The sequence below is a fragment of the Callithrix jacchus genome, chromosome 22, assembly GCF_049354715.1.
Source record: "Callithrix jacchus isolate 240 chromosome 22, calJac240_pri, whole genome shotgun sequence".
NCBI classification, from domain to species: Eukaryota; Metazoa; Chordata; class Mammalia; order Primates; family Cebidae; genus Callithrix; species Callithrix jacchus.
In genome coordinates, this window is record NC_133523.1 from 36,987,616 (window position 1) to 37,002,355 (window position 14,740).

Sequence of the window (14,740 nt, forward strand, 5' to 3'; positions counted from 1 at the left end):
AGATGGCTAGTGTCTGAGGCATGGGCCTTTCTTTTCCCTGGTTCTCCTAGCCATGGTTCTTTCTCAGTCTTTAAACAGATTCCTCTGTGGCCTGCCCCTGCCGTGAGTGGAATTGTAGGAAAACGGGGCTGGAATTCTAATGGAGGTGCACCAGAATAGGGCCTCAAGAAATGTGTGTTCAAGTATGGGGAAGCCTGGGCTCCCTTAAGCAGACTGAGATTCTAATTTTCCAAAGCAGCTGGGTGGGGCTGGAAGGAGAATATCTACATGGGCTATCCAGGTGAACTTTTTAAAAAAAAATTATTTATTGGCCGGCCGTGGTGGCTCACGCCTGTAATCCAAGCACTTTGGAAGCCAAGACAGGTGGATCACCTGAGGTCGGGAGTTCAAGACCAGTCTGACCAACATGGTGAAACCCTGTCTTTATAAAAAAATTATTTATTTAAGTAGATAAGGGGTTTTTCTGTGTTGCCCCTGTGGGTCTCAAATTCCTGAACTCAAGTGATCCTCCTGCCTTGGCCTTCCAAAGTGTTGGGATTACAGGTACAAGCCACCATGCCCAGCCCCAAGTGATTCTTAGGCCCAGCTCTTATCTTCCAAGATCTACAGCACTTTAGGGTTTGTGCTTTGAAGCCTGCTGGAAGGCGTTCCCAGGAGGTGGGATCAGGGGAAATGATGGCCCTGTTGTCCAAGGTGCTGGTGGGTCAATAGGCAGGGAAGCCCTCTGGCAAGGGTCCCACACTGCAGATGGAAGAGTTACACTTTGAAGATCAGATTGGCTACTTACTGTTTATTTCCTCTTCGTCACCCTCAGGCTTTTAGTGGAATCATGTTTTCTAACTAGGATTCAAACTTGGAAATCTAAGGAGGACTTCGGGGTCTGGTGCCGTGGCTGATGCCTATAATCCCAGCACTTTGGGAGGCCCAAATGAGCAGATCACTTGAGGTCAGGAGTTCAAGACCAGCCTGGCCAATATGGTGAAACCCCATTTCTACTAAAAATACAAAAATCAGCTGTGTGTGGTGGTGCGAGCTTGTAGTTCCAGCTACTGGGGAGGCTGAGGCAGGAGAATCACTTGAACCCAGGAGGCGGAGGTTGCAGTGAGCTGAGATCATGCCACTGCACTCCACCCTGGGTGACAGAGTGAGGTCCTGTCTCAAAACACAAAAAACAAAGGACTGCAATTGCACAGTTAGCCCCGAGAGGAGTGGGGGAATGGCATCTGAGTTCAAAGGGCCGGAGCCACAGAAGTTCCCCGTGGAAGAGCCTCCATGGAAAGACCAAGCTTGGGGAATAGAATTGAGACAGAGCTCCAGCTGCCTTTTTTTTTTTTAATTGAGATGGAGTCTTGCTCTATTGCCCAGGCTGGAGTGCAGTGGCACCATCTCGGCTCACTGCAACATCCACCTCCCAGGTTCAAGCAGTTCTCTGCCTCAGCCTCCCCAGTAGCTGGGATTACAGTCACCCACCACCACGCCCGGCTAATTTTTTGTATTTTTAGTAGAGATGGGGTTTCACCATCTTGGCCAGGCTGGTCTTGAACTCCTGATCTTGTGATCCACCCGCCTTGGCCTACCAAAGTGCTGAGATTACAGGTGTGAGCCCGGCTCCAGCCACCTCTTCCATGGCCGTCTGTGGGAGATCCAGGATTGACTTTTGTTATGAGAGCTGTTGGGTTTCCTTATAGGAACTCAATGAAAGCAATTTCTTTCGAAAACCCACTGGTTTTTGTTCTGAGCAGAGGACATGGGGCAGAGGCTGAAGGTGTTGAACAGCGCAGCCCATGGTGAGAGATGGGGAGGAGGACAGTGGACATTGCAGGAAGGGTCCTAGGAGTGGGAGGGTGGGGGGAACTTTGAATAAGGGAATTCTAAGAGATGGGTCCTGGACACAGGGGCAGTGTGGGAGAGGGGGGCTCTGAGGCAGAGGCATCAAGTGAGATGGTGGGAGATGGGGTCCCTGAGAGAAGGGACCTTTGGCAGATGGGCCCTGAACTAGGAGGGTGGTGAGAGATGAGGGGGTACCCTAGAAATGCCTGTAATCTCAACACCCCTGTAATCCCAGCATTTTGGGAGGCCAGGTAGGTGGGTCACGAGGTCAGGAGATGGAGACCTTCCTGGCTAACACTGAAACCCTGTCTCTACTAAAAATACAAAAAATTAGCTGGGTGTGGTGGCACGCGCCTGTAGTCCCAGCTACTACTCAGGAGGCTGAGGCAGGAGAATCACTTGAACCTAGGAGGCAGAGGTTGCAGTGAGCTGAGACTGCCACTGCACTCCAGCCTGGGAGACAGAGCATGACCCTGTCTCAAAACAAAAAAGAGTTCCTCCAGCATAAAGCCTCCTCCCTCTCTCCTGAGATCCCCAATGAAGTGGTGATGGGAGAGCAGGAAGACCTTAGCACATTCAGCCGGAACCTGGGTCACCATCCCTGCTGTGTGACCTCAAGGAAGGCTCTCCCCTCTCTGGGCCTCAGTCTCCCCACCTGTCTATGGGACCATCTCTTATACCAGATAAATAAAGCAGTATCTGTGGGCTCCCCAGGAGAGGCCCGGGTTCATGTAGCCCCTACCACGTGGCCCCTGCCCTCCAACTGCCTTCCCCCGCTCAGATTCGGGAGCTTCTCCCTCAGCCCTTGTCTTGTGTGGTGGGTATGTACATGCACTTACACACTCACCCACTTACACTTGCTCTCAGCATCCTGGCCACCCAGACATTGGCCCTGGGAGGTAGGCAGGCTCAGGCCCGGCCTCAGCACCAGCCCTTCCTCTGACGTGCTTCTCTGGGCCATGTTAGGAAGGCTGCCTGGAGAGAAATGATCTGGCTTCCCCACTAGAGTGGCAAAAATGAAAAGGACTGACAATTCCCAGTGGTGGGAGGATGTGGAACAGCTGCGGTTTCCTTACAATGTTCGATGAAAAATGGCACTCGAACTTTGGAAAGTCTGGCAACGTCCATGAAAGCTAAACATAGTCTATTCCATGATCCAGCAATTTCACTCCCAGGCACGTGTGTCCCCAGCGAGTGGACATGTGTCATTAAAAGACGCAGCTAGATGGATGGGCGTGGTGGCTCGTGCCCGTAATCTGAGCACTGTGGGAGGTTGAGGCAGGTGGATCCCTTTTTTTTTTTGAGACGGAGTTTTGCTGTCACCAGGCTGGAGTGCAGTGGCACAATCTCAGCTCACTGCAATCTCCGCCTCCCAGGTTCAATTAATTCTCCTCCCTCAGCCTACCCAGTACCTGGGATTACAGGCTTGTGCCACCACACCCAGGTAATTCTGTATTTTTAGTAGAGATGGGGTTTCTCCATGTTGGTCAGGCTGGTCTTGAACTGCTGACCTCAGGTGATCTGCGCTTGCCTCAGCCTCCCAAAGTGCTGGGATTACAGGTGTGAGCCACTGCGCCTGGCTTTTTTTTTTTTCTTTTAAGATGGAGTCTCACTCTGTTGCACAGGCTGAAAAGTGCAGTGGCATGACCTTGGCTCACTGCAACCTCTTACCTCCCACAGTGATTCTCCTGCCTCAGCCCCCTAAGTAGCTGGGGTTACAGGCTGGCGCCACCATGCCCAGCTAGTTTTTGTATTTTTAGTAGAGAATGGGGTTTCACTATGTTGGTGGGCAGATCACTTGAGGTCAGGAGTTTGAGACTAGCCTGGCCAACATGGCAAAACCCAGTCTGTACTAAAAATTCAAAAATTAGCCAGGCATGGTGGTTCAAGCCTGTTATCCCAGCTACTCAGGAGGCTGAGGCAGGAGAATCACTTGAACCCAGGAGGCGAAGGCTGCAGTGAGCCAAGATGGTGCCACCACACTTCAGCCTGCAACAAAGTAAGACTCCATCTCAGAAAAACAACAACAACAAAAAGACATGCCTAGAATGTTCCTGCCCCTAGCAGCACCAACAATAATAGCCTCAAACTGGAAACCCCAAAGTCCCTCGCTGGGAGCATAGACAAATTGTGTTACAGTCCCACGATGGAATACTACACAGCAGTGAAAAGGAATGGGCCACAGATACAGGTGACAACATGGATGACTCCTATAGACATAATGTTGAGAACAAGGAGCGAGACACAGAGATGACATCCTATAAGATTTCATTTGTCTGAAGCTCAAGAACAGGCACATCTGATGTGTGGTGATGGAGACCAGATCAGCTCTCACCTCTGGAGGGGAGGTGACTGGAGGGGCTCCAGTGAACTTTCTGGGTGGAGGGAAGGTTCTATGCCTTGATCTGGGTTGTGGCTTTGCAAATGCAAATTTTTTTTTGAGACAGAGTTTCACTCTGTCACCCAGGCTGGAGTGCAGTGGCGTGATCCCGGATCACTGCAACCTTTGCATCCCAGGTTCAAGCAATTCTCCTGCCTCAGCCTCCCGAGTAGCTGAGATAACAGGTGTGTGCCACCACGCCCAGCTAGTTTTTGATTTTTTTTTTTTTTTTTTTTTGAGAACAAGTTTTGCTCTTGTTACCCAGGCTGGAGTGCAATGGCGCAATCTTGGCTCACCGCAACCTCTGCCTCCTGGGTTCAAGCAATTCTCCTGCCTCAGCCTCCCGAGTAGCTGGGACTACAGGTGTGTGCCACCATGCCCAGCTAATTTTTGTATTTTTAGTAGAGACGGGGTTTCACCTTATTTACCAGGATGGTCTCGATCTCTTGACCTCGTGATCCACCCGCCTCAGCCTCCCAAAGTGCTGGGATTATAGGCGTGAGCCACCGCGCCCGGCCCTAGTTTTTGAATTTTCTTTCTTTCTTTTTTTTTTTTAAAAGAAAAGAAAACTGGCCAGGCTGGTCTTGAACTCCTGACCTCAGGTGATCCACTCACCTTGGCCTCCCAAAGTGCTAGGGTTACAGGCGTGAGCCACTGCGTCCGGCTAGTTTTTGAATTATCAGTAGAGACTGGGTTTCGACATGTTGGCCAGGCTGGTCTCAAACTCCTCACCTCATGTGACCTGCCCACCTTGGCCTCCCAAACTCCTGGGATTACAGACGAAAGCCACTGCACCCGGCCTGCAGATGCACTTTTAAAAATCATTGAGCTGTAGCCTTAAGATGTGTGCACTTCCCTGTATGACAGTTTATTTCAATAAAAAGAGAGAATAGCATAGTGACCTAGAACTTCGGACAGCTTTAGTTCAAATCTCAAATCTCAGATTTGTCTCTTCTTAGCTGTGTGACCTTGGGCAAATCACTTCCCCTCTCTGTGTACGTTTAATACACTCCTTGTGCAGAGTACTTAGAAGTAGGCAGAGCACACAGCGGGCACTCACCATCATCATCGTCGTTGTGTCCCCTGGGTCCTCCTCCTACTCGAGAGGCTCCCTGTTTCCACCCCACGTCTGCTTCCCTCCCTCTCCTCTGTTCTGGTTCCACAATCCCATCGCCTGGCAAATTCAAGCTGCTCTGACTTTCATGGAGTTGAAAACTCAGTGATTAGATGGCTCTGAGGTTCCGTGACTTCCAAGCCAGTGCCAGGCTAAGTTCCTGGGGTTTTGAGAATCACCTGGCAGTGCGCCCCAGCAGAGGGGATGCTGTCCCAGCCGCAGCCCCCTCCCAGAAAGCAGGCACAACACACACACCACTTCTCTCTCCCCAGTGATATATTTGATAATTGTCCAGAACCAGAGATGGCATCAGTCGGGGGGCTGAGGGGGAGTAAAAAAGAGCCCAGGGAGGTGGCTGGGGCTGGAGGAAGGGATGGAGGGGTGAGGAGAGGGAGAGAAACTGATGCAGAAAAGAGAGAGGAGAGAGGCGAGGGGCAGGGGAAAGAAGCCAGCCAGAGTGGGGGTGGCAGGAGATAGTAGAGGGGGTGGGGGCCACGGTGGGGCCATGGGGAGAGAGGGCCCCTCCCCCCAGAATACAAAATGGGGGGGACTGGCGGGGGCTGTCCTGGGCTTGGGGTGGGGAAGAGATGGGCGATGTGGTGGGTTGAGGTCAGTAGTAGGTTTCCTTCTCCACCCAACCTGGAGAGACAAAGAAGGAAAGAAAGAAACAGTAAGAGATGGAGAGAGACCGGCAAGGCCAGCCGCACAGCAGAGAGAGGGACAGAGATGGAGAGAGACAAGGAACCCACACAGACAGAGACCTGGAGGAAGACAGAGAGGAGGCCCGGAGAGACGGGAGAGAGAGAAGAATGGGAACCGGGTGGCAGAGCCATCCAGCAGAGCAAACAGACCCTGCTGCCCCCCGCCCCCATCGGCTGCCTCGCTGAGCCCCCTCACCCCCGGGGTTCCTGCGCAGGATGAGTTTGCGGATTTCATCGTAGACGAAGATGAGGAAACTGTAGGGGAAGGCACAGAACCACCAGCTGGGCCTGCGGAGGGGAGAGCAGGAGGGCATAAGTGTGGGGCCCTAAGGAGAGGCAGAGCCCCAGGGGACAGGAGGGGACGCTGCAGGGCAGTCTCCCAGGATCCTTCGTGCTCACAGGTCAGGGGTACCCTGGGAAGGGCTGGGCCTGGGGTCTTCGGAGTGACCCGTGGTGAGAGCTGCCCATCAGGGAGGCTGGGGGGCATCAGAATGGGGGATTGCAGTGAGAACGCCAGGGGAGGTGGGGCCTGAGGTCCAGGCAGAGCCGAAGGGAAGGGTCCATGAGGGAAGGGAAGTGCCTCCCAGCAGGGCTGGGGGTGGTGGGGCACTCACTTGAGAGGGTACATGCGCAGGGCCACATCCATGCCAGGGCAGTAGGACAGGAAGGCAGCCAGGGCTGTCTCCTCAAACAGCCCAAAGATCAGGATCTTGTTCCTGGAGGCACAGAAGGGGAGGGCTGGGCACAGAAAGCACCCACCCTGCACCCTCACCCCGCAGAGACAGGGAGAGGCACAGTGCAGACACCCAGAGATGGCTGCACAGACACAGAGACAGAGATGCAGAGACATAGGAAGAGAGACAGAGATGGGGAGATGCAGATAGAGGTACAGCGATGGTGACACAGAGAGACAGACAGGGACAGACATGGGGACAGACAGAGACAGGGACAGACACAGAGAGGTAGTGGTACAAAAAGAAAAGGCCAAGGGCACCTCCACCACAGACACACACAGAGGCTGAGAGAATCCAGGACACATGGGACCCCTTGAGAGAAAATCAGTACAGTGGCAAAATCCAAAATGGGCCAGGTGCGGTGGCACACACCTGTAATCCTAGCACTTTGGGAGGCTGAGATGGAAGGATCACTTGAGGCCAGGAGTGTGAGACCAACCTGGGCAATGTAGGGAGACCTGGTCTCTACAAAAAATAAAAATTAGGCCAAGCACGGTGGCTCATGCCCGTAATCCCAGCACTTTGGGAGGCTGAGGTGGGCAGATTGCCTGCACTCAGGAGTTTGAGACCAGCTTGGGCAACATGGCAAAACCCCGTCTCTACTAAACATACAAAAAATTAGCCAGATGTGGTGGTGCACACCTGTAATCCCAGCTACTCCGGAGGCTGAGGCACGAGAATCACTTGAACCCAGGAGGAGGAGGTTGCAGTGAGCCAAGATGGCGCCACTGCACTCCAGGCTGGGTGACAGAGCAAGACTGCATCTAAATAAATAAATATTAGTCGTATATGGTGTTGCTCATCTGTAATCTCAGCTACTCAGGAGGCTGAGGTGGGAGGATCGCTTGGGCCCAGGAGGTTGAGGCTGCAGTGAGCTATGATTGCACCGCTAAACTCCAGCCTGGGCGACAGAGTGAGACTCTGCCTCAATGAAACAAAATAACAAAAAACCAAAGCAAGGACACAGGAGGAGGGACACAGACAGATACTTGGAAAGGACGGATGGCTGGACAGCCACCACATGCCCCCGTCCTCACTTCATGCCCTGCTGGAAGACTGAGTTCCTCCGGGTCTTGCAGATGATCAGATCGGCCCACTGGACGACCACAATGCTCACGAAGAAGGCCGTGTGGCAGGTGAACTCCACCACCTTCCTCTGCTCGTATGTCTGTAGGAGCGGTGGCCCGGCCATGGCCTGTCAGTCAGTGGCACTGCAGCCCCAGCCACCATCCCGACGATGTTCTGGGCTCCTTGCCTCACCCTACCCTGCTTGGGGTCCCCAGGGCCTCAGATGTGGCTTCCTTCTGAGGGCTCATAGTCCCGAGGGAGGAGTCAGGAGATGTACATGGCAGGAGAAAGGTTAATAGTGATCTCATCGTCCACCAGGGGCCAGGGAGGAGGAAGAGGACCCTGTGGGCCTCCTGAGGCAGATAGACAGCAGCCGGGATTTGAAGGGACAGACAAAGGCGGGGAAGAAGGCCTGGCAGGGCAGAGAGCTCGGGAAGGAGGCTCCAGAGGGGCTGGACTAAGGGTGCCCAGGAAGCCCTGTGTGGCCAGCAAAGGCCTTGACGCTGCCATGGGAGACTGAGGGGCCATCGTAGGAAGTGGCTGTGCATGGCTGGGACAGTTCGGCCCGGGGATCCGTGGTGGGCAGGGACACGGCACGCTGCTGCACTCACCCACTGCTGCCCGTAACTGTCCTCCAGGTCATTGACGGTGCGGTCATCCCAGTTGAGCCGGATGCCCACCAGGTTGCCAGGCAAGAAGCCATTTTCTGCCAGGATCACAAAGTAAGAGAAGAAGCCGCCAAGAGCCTGGATCATTCCTGGGAGGAGGGAGGGAGCAGGCGAGAGGCTCAGGCTGCGGCCAGGAGCCAGTCCAGGGCACCTCCCAGGGTCCCAGATGCCCCCTTGGGGAGTCCTATTATCTGAACATTGGTTCCCAGAGGGCGACCTGAGGTCTTACTTGGTGGTGAGGCCCTGAGGTGGGTGAGCCGCCTGGGACAGGGGCTTTGGAGAGGGGATCTCCCAGAGGCATAACCCGGAGCCCCTCTCCCACCTGACCCAGGCCAACTAAACATCATGAATTCTTGGAGGAGCCCCAGCTTGAGCCCCCTTTGCAGGAATGACCTCCCCAGTCCTGGGACCACCGCCATGAAGCCTTTGCTTGCTGGGACAGCCCCTAAGGGTGGCTGCTCCACACCGCTGGGCTCTGTACACATCAGCAGCAGAGAGGAGGAGGCGGAGAAGGACTGGTACAGGCCCCGCCCTCAGCTCACTGGCTGGTCCTGTCCATGTCTGCTCCCCTGAGTCAATGCCAGGGTCCCAAGCACCCACAGTGATCCAGGCGCTGCTCTAGGCCCAACACTGGGCCCTAAGGAGGTAGAGTCCCTGGTGCCTCACCGATCTGCCCATAGGCCATGCTGATGAGTCTCTCATTGACCAGCTTGTCCGTCCGTGGGTTCCTGGGCTGTCGCTTCATGATGTCGCTTTCAGCAGCCTCGTAGGCCAGTGAGATGGCAGGGACCTGGGCAGGGGAGGCCAGGTGAGCTGGGGGACTGGGAGGACTCCGCCCTCCCGGGGCCCAGGGATGGCCTCCAGGGCTCACCATGTCAGTGCCCAGGTCGATGCAGAGGATGGTGATGGTGCCCAGGGGCAGCGGGATGTTGGCCATGATGAACAGCAGGAAGGGCGTGATCTCCGGGATGTTGCTGGTCAGGGTGTAGGCAATGGACTTCTTCAGGTTGTCAAAGATCAGGCGGCCTGGGGCACAAATGGGCTCAGAGTGGGTGCCCATGCCAGGGAGGCCTACTCCCTCTGCCCCTCCTCCCCCAGTTCAGTGTCCTTTTCTACTCTCCAGCCCCCCAGCCTACCCACCATTTTTTTTCTTTTTTGAGACAGGGTCTCACTCTGTTGTCCAGGCTGCAGTGCAGTGACACAATTAGGACTCACTGCAGCCTCGACTCCCAGGCTCAAGTGATCCTCTTCCCTCAGCCTCCCATGTAGTTGAGACTAAAGGCATGCGCTACCATACCCAGCTAATATTTGTATTTTTAGTAGAGACAGGGTTTCACCATGTTGACCAGGCTAGTCTAGAACTCTTGACCTCATGATCCACCTGCCTCAGCCTCCCAAAGTGCTAGGATTACAGGCGAGAGCCACCACACCCAGCTAACTGCTAGGTTTTATATCCAAAAGAGAGGAAGATTGTTTATGTTCACCAAAAAGCAAGTATGAGAATGTTCACTGTAGCATCACTCATCATAGCCAAAAGCCAGAGCCAACCCCACTTCCATCAACAGGTGAGGGGTGAATAAACCACAGTACATCACACAGTCAAATACCACACAGCAAGAAGGCGTGAGCTATGGACACACAACTCCGAAGCCGAACCTCGGATCCCCGTGCTGAGTGACACAAGCCAGACACAAAAGCATTCATACCATACGACTCCATCCGGAACAGGCTCAGTACCCATCTCTGGGCAAAGACTCAGGATAGTGGTTATTTCTAGGAGTAGGGATATAGACTGGAACGGGGGCAGACAACACCCGAACGGGGGCTGGAACGGTTCTCTATCTTGACTGGGGTCTGGTGATTGCATGGGTGGTACAGGTGTAAAAATTTATACACCTGTCTGGTTGAATATTTCATTGAGATATAATATGCCCAACTCACTATACCCATGCTACATCACAATAAACAGATGCCCGCCACCATACCCAGCTAAGTTTTGTATTTTTAGTAGAGATGGGGTTTCACCATGTTGGCCAGGATGACCTTAATCTCCTGACCTCAGGCAATTCTCCTGCATTGGCCTCTCAAAGTGCTGGGATTACAGGTGTGAGCCGCCATGCCCAGCTGTAATTTTTTAATGTTTTTATAGAGATGAGGTCTTAATTTGTTGTAGAGGCAGGTCTTGGACTCCTGGGCTCAAGCTATCCTCCCACCTTGGTCTCCCAAAGTGCTGGGATTGCAGGCGTGAACCCCGTGCCCAGGCCCTGATGGAAGTTAGACATTTCTTCCCTCCCTTCAGAGAGGCCTTCCCTATCCACCCCATCTGGCAGGAGTTTCATTATTATCTATCACGGTGGCCTGTTTTCTTCCGGGCATTTGTCACAATTTGTAATTATGCATCTGTTAACTTGTTTAAGCCTGTCTCTCCCACCCCATGAGAACACGGATGGTGTCTGCTCTGCTCACAGCTGCCTCCCAAGCTTCCAGCATGATGCATCAGATTCGGAAGGAGCCGATGCCTGTATCTGAGACAGTGTGTACACTGTGTATGTGTAGATGTCTTGGGGAGGCCAAGTGTAATGGCTCATGCCTGTAATCCCAGCAAACTGGGAGGCCAAGGTCAGGGGATCACTTCAGTTCAGGAGATCAAGACCAGCCTGGCCAACATGGTGAAACCCCATCTCTACTAAAAATACAAAACTTGGCTGGGTGCAGTGGCTCACACCTGTAATCCTAGCACTTTGGGAGGCCAAGGTGGGTGGATCACGAGGTCAGGAGGTTGAGACCAGCCTGGCCAACACAGTGAAACCCCGTCTCTACTAAAGATACAAAAAATTTAGTGGGCATGGTGGCACGCACCTGTAATCCCAGCTACTCAGGAGTCTGAGGCAGGAGAATTGCTTGAACCCGGGGGACAGAGGTTGCAGTGAGCCAACATAGTGCCATTGCACTCCAGCCTGGGTGACAGGGCGAGACTCCATCTCAAAAAAAAAATAAAGACCAGCCTGGGCAACATGACAAAACCCCATCTCCACAAAATATTAAAAATCAGCCAGGTGTGGTGGTGCATACCTATAGTCTCAGCTACTTAGGGGCCTGAGGCAGGAGGATCAATTAAGCCCAGGAGGTGGAGGCTGTAGTGAGCGGAGATCGTGCCACTGCACTCCATCTTGGGCAACCCTATCCCCACTCCCACCCCCAAAAAAAGATGTCTCTTGGGAGGATAAGAAAGCGTTAACCATGGTTTCCTTTGGGACATAGGAGACAAGGGCTAAGGACATTTAATCTGTTACTCGGGGCTCAGCTTTGCTGTTTGAATTCTCTTTTACTATGAACTACTTTTTACACCAGTGACATTTCTTTTTTTTTTTTTTTGAGACCAAGTTTCGCTCGTTACCCAGGCTGGAGTGCAATGGCACGATCTCAGCTCACTGCAACTTCCGCCTCCTGGGTTCAGGCAATTCTCCTACCTCAGCCTCCTGAGTAGCTGGGATTACAGGCACGCGCCACCACGCCCAGCTAATTTTTTGTATTTTTAGTAGAGACGGGGTTTCACCAGGATGGTCTCGATCTCTTGATCTCGTGATCCACCCGCCTCGGCCTCCCAAAGTGCTGGGATTACAGGTGTGAGCCACCGCAGCAGGCCTACACCAATGACATTTCAAATGAGAGAGAGAAACTGGAAGAAAATGCACCAAGGCACGAACCATGATTATTTCTGGATGGTGAGGTTATGGGTGACTCCAATTTTTTCCTGAATGCTTTTCTGCATTTATCTATAATTATCATGAATTACTTTGATGATCAGAATAAATCTGAATGTGAACCAGCCCTTCTGTGGCCCGTCAGGAGGTGGTGCCTGTTGGCTCTGCAGCCCAGGCCCCTGGTGCCCCCGCCTCAGCAGCAACAGCAGCCTCAAACCCCAGCCCTCACACCGCCTTGCCTTCATACCAGTTCCTCTGCCTGTGACTCCCTGGCACTGTTCTACGTGGACATCGCAGCATGGCCCCTGACTCAGCTCAGCCATCCCTGTCCTCTCTGGGAAGCTCCCTCAACCCCTAGCCCAGGCTGGCAGAGGGGTCCCCTGAGGCCTCCCCCAGGGTCCCTGGCTTCCCCCTCGTTGGGCTTGAGAATATATATATTTGAGGCAAAATCTTGCTCTGTTGCCAGGCTGGAGTGCAGTGGCATGATCTCTGCTCACTGCAACCTCTATCTCCTGGGTTCAAGTGATTCCCCTGCCTCAGTCTCCTGAGTAGCTGAGATTATGGGACATGATGCCCAACTAGTTTTTTGTATTTTAGTTGAGATGGGGTTTCACCATGTTGGTCAGGATGGTCTCGATCTCCCAACCTCCTGATCCACCTGCCTCAACATCCCAAAGTGCTGGGATTATAGGCGTGAGCCATTGAGCCCTGCCTGAGAATGTTTTTTAAAAGTCTCCAAGTTGGCTTTACCTACCAGATGGGGCCTGTGCTGGATGATTTGGGGACCCAGCAATGTGTCAGCTCAGTCCTGCCGAGGGGAGCTCCCCACCCCACAAGGGAGGAAGATAGAAAAGGACAGCCTCAAGCTCCACCAGGGCCAGCAGGGGGCTCTGGTCTCTCCCACATATCTTCCTGCAGCCCTGGTCAGTTCCCCTCACCAGTCTCAGGCCTCCGGGAGTGACCCTGTTCTCCAGGGCTACCCATGGCCAACTCACCCTCTTCCACCCCTGTGACGATGGAGGCAAAGTTGTCATCCAGCAGGATCATGTCAGCCGCCTGCTTGGAGACATCAGAGCCAGCGATGCCCATGGCCACCCCAATGTCGGCCTTCTTCAGAGCAGGGGAGTCGTTCACACCATCCCCAGTTACAGCCACGATTGCACCCTGGAGGGAGAGAGAGTAAGGACGACTCCCAGAACCAGGCCCAAGAGCCTCCTCCCTCAGATCTGGAAGCCCAAGACCCCAGCCCCTCCTCCTTCAGACCTAGGAGTTCAGGCCCCCAGCCCTTCCTCTTTCAGACCCAGGGATCCAGGCCCCAGCCCTTCCTCCCTCAAACCCAAGGGTCCAGGCCCCAGCCCCTCCTCCCTCAGACCCAGGAGTCCAGGTCCCCAGCCCCTCCTTCCTCAGTCCCAGGAGTCCAGGTCCCCAGCCCCTCCTCCCTCAGTCCCAGGAGTGCAGGCCCCAGCCCCTTCTCCCTCAGTGCCAGGAGTCCAGGCCCCAGCCCTTCCTCCCTCAGTCCCAGGAGTCCAAGCCCTAGCCTCTCCTCCCTTAGACCCAGGGGTCCAGGTCCCCCATCCCTCCTCCCTCAGAACTAGGAGTCCAGGTCTCCAGTCCCTCCTCCCTCAAAACCAGGAGTCCAGGTCCCCAGCCTCTCCTCCCTTCGACCTAAGAGTCCAGGCCTCAGCCCCTCCTCCCTCAGACCCAGGGGTCCAGGCCCCAGCCCCTCCTCCCTCAGACCCAGGGGTCCAGACCCCCAGCTCCTCCTCCCTCTGACCCAAGCAAGAGTCCAGGCTCCAGCCCCTCTTCCCTCAGACCCAGGAGGCCCCGGCTATCAGTGAGGACCAGGAGTGAAGGCCCCCTCCCCTCCTCTGCGGGAGCACAGCCCACCTGTCTCTGACAGCCTTCCACGATGATGAGCTTCTGCTGGGGGGACGTGCGGGCAAAGACGATCTCAGTGTGATTCTGCAGGATCTCATCAATTTGCTCAGAGGTGAAGTCCTTGAGGTCGGTGCCGTGGATCACACAGGCCTTGGCATCCCTGGGAAGAGCAGAGAGTGTGATGGCTGAGGTTGGGGTGTGTGAGAAGTGGCAAAGTGATCCCTGAGGGACAGAGAGACAGACGGGCCAGCCCCACAGCCAGGAGAGCCAGAGGACCAGGGGCTGGGGTAAGGGACCTCGGGGGAAGCAGGGGAGAAGGGGGCTACTGCAGCAGGGGTGCGGGAATGCCTGAGGAAGGGCTTCACGGCGGTGGTCAGTTACTGATTTACTATTTATTTATTTATTTATATTTATTTATTTTTTTTCCAAGACAGAGTCTTGCTCTGTCGCCCAGGCTTGAGTGCAGTGGTGAGATTTCAGCTCACGGCAACCTCCCGGGTTGAAGCAATTCTCCTGCTTCAGCCTCCCGAGTAGCTGAGACTACAGGCTAGCACCACCAGGCTAGGCTAATTTTTGTATTTTTAGTAGAGATAGGGTTTCATCATGTTGGCCAGGAGTCTTGAACTCCTGACCTCAGGTGATCCACCTGTCTCGGCCTCCCAA

General features: G+C 54.2%; 1 protein-coding gene across 2 annotated transcripts in view; it reads right to left on the bottom strand.

Annotated features, from left to right (window-relative positions):
• Nucleotides 1-5,582: 5,582 nt before the first annotated feature.
• Nucleotides 5,583-14,740, bottom strand: part of ATP1A3 (ATPase Na+/K+ transporting subunit alpha 3) — a 28,398-nt gene continuing 19,240 nt past the window's right edge. For both annotated transcript variants that reach the window (XM_002762181.6, XM_002762180.6), the window contains exons 15-23: nucleotides 14,087-14,237; nucleotides 13,195-13,363; nucleotides 9,367-9,521; nucleotides 9,162-9,285; nucleotides 8,439-8,584; nucleotides 7,797-7,927; nucleotides 6,640-6,741; nucleotides 6,222-6,313; nucleotides 5,583-5,963 (exon numbers count right to left, since the gene is read on the bottom strand). In XM_002762181.6, the coding sequence (XP_002762227.1) occupies nucleotides 5,935-5,963; nucleotides 6,222-6,313; nucleotides 6,640-6,741; nucleotides 7,797-7,927; nucleotides 8,439-8,584; nucleotides 9,162-9,285; nucleotides 9,367-9,521; nucleotides 13,195-13,363; nucleotides 14,087-14,237 (1,099 nt within the window). In that variant the 3' untranslated portion in view covers nucleotides 5,583-5,934. The remainder of the gene's footprint in view (nucleotides 5,964-6,221; nucleotides 6,314-6,639; nucleotides 6,742-7,796; nucleotides 7,928-8,438; nucleotides 8,585-9,161; nucleotides 9,286-9,366; nucleotides 9,522-13,194; nucleotides 13,364-14,086; nucleotides 14,238-14,740) is intronic.